The 6,000-nt window shown below is 38.9% G+C and overlaps 1 protein-coding gene across 1 annotated transcript in view; it reads left to right on the top strand.

Annotated features, from left to right (window-relative positions):
• The first annotated feature begins 1,994 nt into the window (after positions 1-1,994).
• LOC106813278 overlaps positions 1,995-6,000 on the top strand; it is a 17,078-nt gene continuing 13,072 nt past the window's right edge. Inside the window, exons 1-6 of the mRNA XM_014817384.1 lie at positions 1,995-2,177; positions 3,296-3,502; positions 3,772-3,990; positions 4,303-4,402; positions 4,561-4,732; positions 5,324-5,464. Of these exons, the coding sequence (XP_014672870.1) occupies positions 2,021-2,177; positions 3,296-3,502; positions 3,772-3,990; positions 4,303-4,402; positions 4,561-4,732; positions 5,324-5,464 (996 nt within the window). The 5' untranslated portion in view covers positions 1,995-2,020. The remainder of the gene's footprint in view (positions 2,178-3,295; positions 3,503-3,771; positions 3,991-4,302; positions 4,403-4,560; positions 4,733-5,323; positions 5,465-6,000) is intronic.

Consider the following 6,000-nt stretch of genomic DNA (forward strand, 5'->3'; position numbering starts at 1 on the left):
GGCCGACTACGGTTCGACAGACGTTGTTTCGTAACGCGTGTCCTAGTTGTGGGATTCAGTGTTCGCTCCCGCCGGTATAACAGGCAGGACGGTGATGTCGCGTAGCAGATAACAGGTAGCACCAATCGAACAGAACACAGTGAGATTCGGTTAACTGTACGGTTATAGCTTTATTAATTTGTTTCCTACTAGTTCACAAATAATTCCTCTGCGCTCGTATGTGCCGCAGATCCTATCACCACTAGATTAATATTGACGAAGTAACACGTCGCCGGTTTCGTCTTCCTCTCTCACGTTCGTCCTCTCCTCGCGTAGACCTAGGCAGTCTCCAAGGTGTCTCCCTCTCCTTCACGCCTGGCTCTACCTAACCGGAATCCCGTTCTTCTCCGTCCTCGTTTTATTCCCCTCTCCCGTTCGTCTCCGGTTTTCACCTACCTGAAAACCTGAGCCTCTAGCCCCTCTCTCGACAACGCTTCTGCTCCCTCTCTCTACTTCTTCCTCCGTCTCCTTCTTCCTCCTCCTTCTCCTTCCTCCTCTTCCTTTTTCGTCCTCCTACCTGTACCTGAAAAACAACTCTCTCTTCCTCTTTCTCTTCGCCCTCTTCTTCTTCTTCTTCTTCTTCTTCTTCTTCTTCCTACCTAGACCTGAAAAATAACGCTCTCTTCCTCTTTCTCTTCGTCCTCTTCTTCTTCTTCTTCTTATTCCTACCTAGACCTGAAAAGTAGCACTCTCTTCCTATTTCTATTCGTCCTCTGCTTCCTCTTCTTCTTCTTCCTACCTAGACCTGAAAAATAACACTCTCCCGCTCTGCGATTCGGCGCGCCTTATATAGACTCTATATACTTAGCCGGCCCGCAGATTTCGTTCGCTGGTGCAATCACTGTGGTGCAATCGTTTCCCCCGATGACGCAACCCGTGTCTGGTACCGTACGATGGTTACATCATCTTATGCAACTCGTTTCTGAGTAAATATTCCTCTCTTCGACAACTTAGACTATTAATTCTATTCAAATCCCCTCATATATTATGCTGACTAATAATACCTAACCGCGCAGATTATTATATCCTATTTATCTCGTTATCGCTTAAACACTCCTTGTTTTTCCCCCGACAGGCAGCAGCAGCAGCAGTGATAGCATGATCCAAGATGGTTGCGCCCATGGACGTGCGTGTTGACATATATTTTTGTGCGGTCCATATCTTATCCTCTCTTTAGTCAATATATATAGTTATTCCCTCTATACTGTGAGTTCAATCTATCCATCCTGATCTAGCCTACTGCTCCTGTGAGTCACACACCCCCGAAATCTCCACAGTATCCGATCTCAGAATTTAATTTCAGCCGCAGCATCCCAACGAAATAAAAAATAAGTTCTGGTAACCCCAGTATATAACCCAGTATATATAACCCCAAAAATAAATAAAATAAATAATGAAACGATCGAAGATACAGTTCACAGAAACAATTACAAATTGCAAAAACACAGTCTCCCACATTTCTTCAGCTTAATCCTATCTTACATGTAATCATAGATATATATATAAACGTTTGACATACAAGATTTATATATCTATATGATTTAGTTATTGAAAATGTTGCCCCCCCCCCGGAATTTGCTTAGACTACGACCCTGTACTTTCCAGATGCAGATGCTGAATAGGGTGAATACTATAACAACCAATCAGGAGTGAACATTATTCACTCATGAACCAGAATTTATACAGAATTCATACATAATTCATACAGAACAACCAAATTATACAGCTAGAGAGTGGCAAGCGCTGAATCAGCATGCTGTTACACTAGTGTTTGAACCTTCGAAGTTTACCGCCTTGCTACCACAGCGCGCGCGAATGAAAAATGACGTCACCGGATGTTTGACCGGATCCCAAGGTGGTGAAAGTTTGTTGACATTAGTTTCCACGTGCGAAGATGAAAGCCGTTTCAATTTTAGTTTGGAGGCGTTATCATTATTTGTGCTAATTAATTAGAATATTGTATTTATCATTCATAGTTATCATGAGGCAATCTAGAGCTATAAACAAACGCATACAGGTGCAAAAGCCTGCAATTTTGACATCACTTGGTACAGCTCAACGAGTAAGATTTTCTGTTCGAGACAGAAAGCCGATAACAACACCGATGGCGATGGCGATGAGTTGTGAGGGCACGACAGGTAATTTGGTCACACGGTGTGCTTACTAGGTTAACACGTCCAAATATAATGTATTCATATAATGTGTGTACAAATATATGCACTTGGTCAAGTTGATTATGCCAGGAGTACGGATCGCTAATCAGAACTGTCAAGTAATTAAACTAATTTGAAAACGCTTGGAAATCATTGCTGTCTGAGCAATTAAATCTGTCTGAGGAAAATACTTTTATGCACAAGATGGTTGCATAGAACACTAGCTACTTTGATTAGATACATTGATGGAGTTCGGGGAAAAACAGCAATAAAAATAATGATTGAACACTGCAATTATCATCATTGTGTGTGCAGTAATGCTCATAGCTATAGGGTCTATGTCCCTCAGGGTACTGCTGGAACGTACCCTGGGTACGGTCCGGTATACCGGAACGTACCCTGGTCACTATTTGATATGGTTAGGGTTAGGGTTCGGGTTAGGTAGTAGGCGTAGGCGACTCCCTAGACTCGTTAGTGGAGTAGGCGAGGTACGGTCCGGCATATTAGATAGTACCAGGGTACGTTCCGGCAGTACCCCGGGGGACATAGACCCTCTCAGCTGCAGTAATAGTACGTGTTTGTTTAAATAAGTGTTGCATGAGAATGGGGACAGTTAAAAATGTTCCAAGTGCTCAAGCGTATATAAATGCAGATGCAGATCAATATACAGATGTAGATGCATATATGTAGACTGATACAGGTGCAGAGAATGAAGTGCATGTTCGAACCTATGCGCACACTCAACGGACACACGGTCAGCCAACAACAGATAAAAGTCAACAAGGGCAATTATACCATAATAATTGCGGATCACTTTAGGACAACAGTGCCACAAACAACAAGCTAACTTTAACTATAACAACAGTCAGAAAAAAGCAATAGCAGCTGAAAATACATATATATATAAAGCAATTTCGCAATGCACATACTTGTAAATGTAAATATATACGCTTACACATGATATACCTGTATTACGCATCTAAAATGTAAATAAAGGGAATTTTGCTTTACCAATTCTTACCAATCCTGTCTATCAGTGAAAAACATGAGAAAATTGTAATAGATTGAAATTAATATCCTTACTCATCAATCTTTTATTTCAGGTCAACCGCCATATTTAGCTGCAAGGAAAAGTCCACTTCCCCAGTCTACTGTGAAAATTCTAGAAAGTGAAGAAGAAGCTGGGATTAAAAATATATCTCAAACAAGTGATATTGACATAGTGCCTGAAACAGAGGCAAATTATGTCAAATCAATGAAAGAGTTGATGGAGGAGGCTCAATTCCTGGCAGCTGCATTGGACCAGAGTGGTGTGTGAGTCTATCAATTGTCACTACTTCTATACGAGATAGAATCTAAATTGACATATATGCAGTTACTTCTGTCAGTCATTCCACATATCTATTGTGTATATGCTGATATTAGCCCAGAATTATGGAAGATGGAATAAGTTGCTTATGTTAGATGTGTGGACTATGTGATAACGTATTCGGAAACCATAAGCTATTTAAAGGTACGTACGTTATATATACATGCACAGTTTTATATTCTTTCCTTATAAAACATAATTACTTTGTAGTGGTGTTACCACTGGATTCTACACCTATTTCCTGTACATCAACACATGGGACAGTCCTGACTAGTGATGAGGCAAGGGTAGCTGATAGCATTCACACATGTGTAAAACCACATGAGCAGGCACTTGAAATCTGCTTTGAAAAGAAAGAGATTTCCCATGAACCCAGCACACAAGACAAATTTTACTTTTCTTCAGAGGAAGAACTTTGCATCCTGGAAGGTGATGAAAGTTTATTATTTTTGCTGTTGTGATCTGTTCGATATTGTGAATAAATTATTATTATTATATAACGTATTATATCATATGCACATCAACTAGTGCGTGTTTAGCATGGGTGCAACAAGTGCAAGTGATTGGGCAGGGAGGATGTAAAGGATTAGCTGAAATGTTCACCTATTCCATGGAAAGCGAAGGAAACATATCCACCCCTTCTTGCCTCATAAATCAGACCTTGTGGTAGTGGGTGTTGTACAGTTTAGAATCAAAATTGATCAAATTTTAACAACACACATTTATATACATTTCAAAAAGCCGAGGAAAATTCGGAAGAAAGAGAAAAACTTGAGGTCATTGGATGCAGGAAGCATTATTGTGGAAGGAAGAAAGTGAACACAGAAAAATTAACTGAAAGGTATGGATGAGCAATCTTTCAACAACTACAATTCAGAGTTATACAAGTATTCACAGGGTTATTCCTAAAATGTAGTACTGCATCATTACCATTGTAGCGTGAGAGTGTCAACCATTTATAATAATACAACAGATATTACAACTTGGGTGCTTTTTCAGTGCTGCTCATGATATCGTTGATACAGAGCATATTTCATTAGCTAGGAAGCAAATTCATTACTTCTGCACACTGCCTGACACAGTCTCCCAGCTGCCTAGTTCCTTGCAGACACTTCTGAAGGAAATTGGGTTATATGGATGGCAAAGAGGAAAACAAGTTGGAAACAATTTGGTTGGTATATAGAAATGGTATTGTGCAGCATGTATTTGTATTTATCAACAATTATTACTTGTAACATGAGAGTTTCTATATTATATCCAGTTGGTTCAACTTTTATTAAGCACTAAATGACACCAGTAGGTTTGATAGTAATACTCTAGATCTGGTTGTGTGTTTGATTTGTTATCATATAGTGTATTGAAATTTTGCACGTTTCTGAGTAAAGAGTAATGTGAGATATTTGCATGAGAGAGGAGCTATAATAAGAATAATACAATATATAAATCAATTGTATAATTTGTATTCCTTTAGTGCAACAGTGCAATGCTTACAATAGAGGTTTAGGGTTGTAAACTAAAAAAAACATTTTAATTATAATGTATCTAGTGATCCCATCAATGGGAATGACACTATCAAGAGCTAATAAACCCATAGTATACACCTAGTATAATACCTAGGTATTATTAGCTCTTAGCGCTATGCTATAGATAGCTGATGCTCAGTGTCTTAATCTTTACTTTAATCTATTGTCCTGTACGTGTAACTGTTATCACTTTTCGCTCCCTGAGTGGTGTGTTGAATCGTTCATCGATTTGTTTAAAGGATTTACTGACTAAAGTAGAAAACCAAAAGCTGAACAGTTCTTCTACTACAAACGTGGAGGGAGAACCGATCGCTGTTCCTATGCACCTGTGGTGGGCCCCAGCACCTCCCAAACTCTGTCTGCTACCATCATATGTCGAGGTGAGTCTCAATAAAACATGGTTATGCTGTTTAAGGATACTCTCCACGTTGTGCACGGGTATTGCTCTAGTGAAGATTAAACGTTTATTGGCGAATGAATCGAATCAATCACTTGTTTTATTTATAGAGGATCGAGATATATCTCTATGCTCAAGCCAAAAACTTTCATGAAATTTCCAGCACCTAATTATGTTACCACACAAATTTTGAATTTTTATGTAAAAATGGTATTTTGGATATTTCTCAACTACCAGAAAGAGTGAGGATACAGAATTTTTGCCACATGTTAAGCACAATATGGACCAAAATAGCGCGTCAGGATTTTTCTTTAATTTTCTTGTTTACTGAGAAACCTCGAAAAAACTGCTTGAAAATCAAGTTGTGTGTTAAAATAGAAAATTTTAGCGAATAAAGAGGCATAACTAATAAAGTACGGCACTTAATAACAATCCCTGACGTGCTTTTTTACCACAATATGTTACCATTAAAACGAGTGTAAAATTAAATTAATCCGAGTTGTAATCACAGAGAAATAT

Source organism: Priapulus caudatus, unplaced genomic scaffold, assembly GCF_000485595.1.
Source record: "Priapulus caudatus unplaced genomic scaffold, Priapulus_caudatus-5.0.1 Scaffold23, whole genome shotgun sequence".
Lineage (NCBI taxonomy): Eukaryota > Metazoa > Priapulida > Priapulimorpha > Priapulimorphida > Priapulidae > Priapulus > Priapulus caudatus.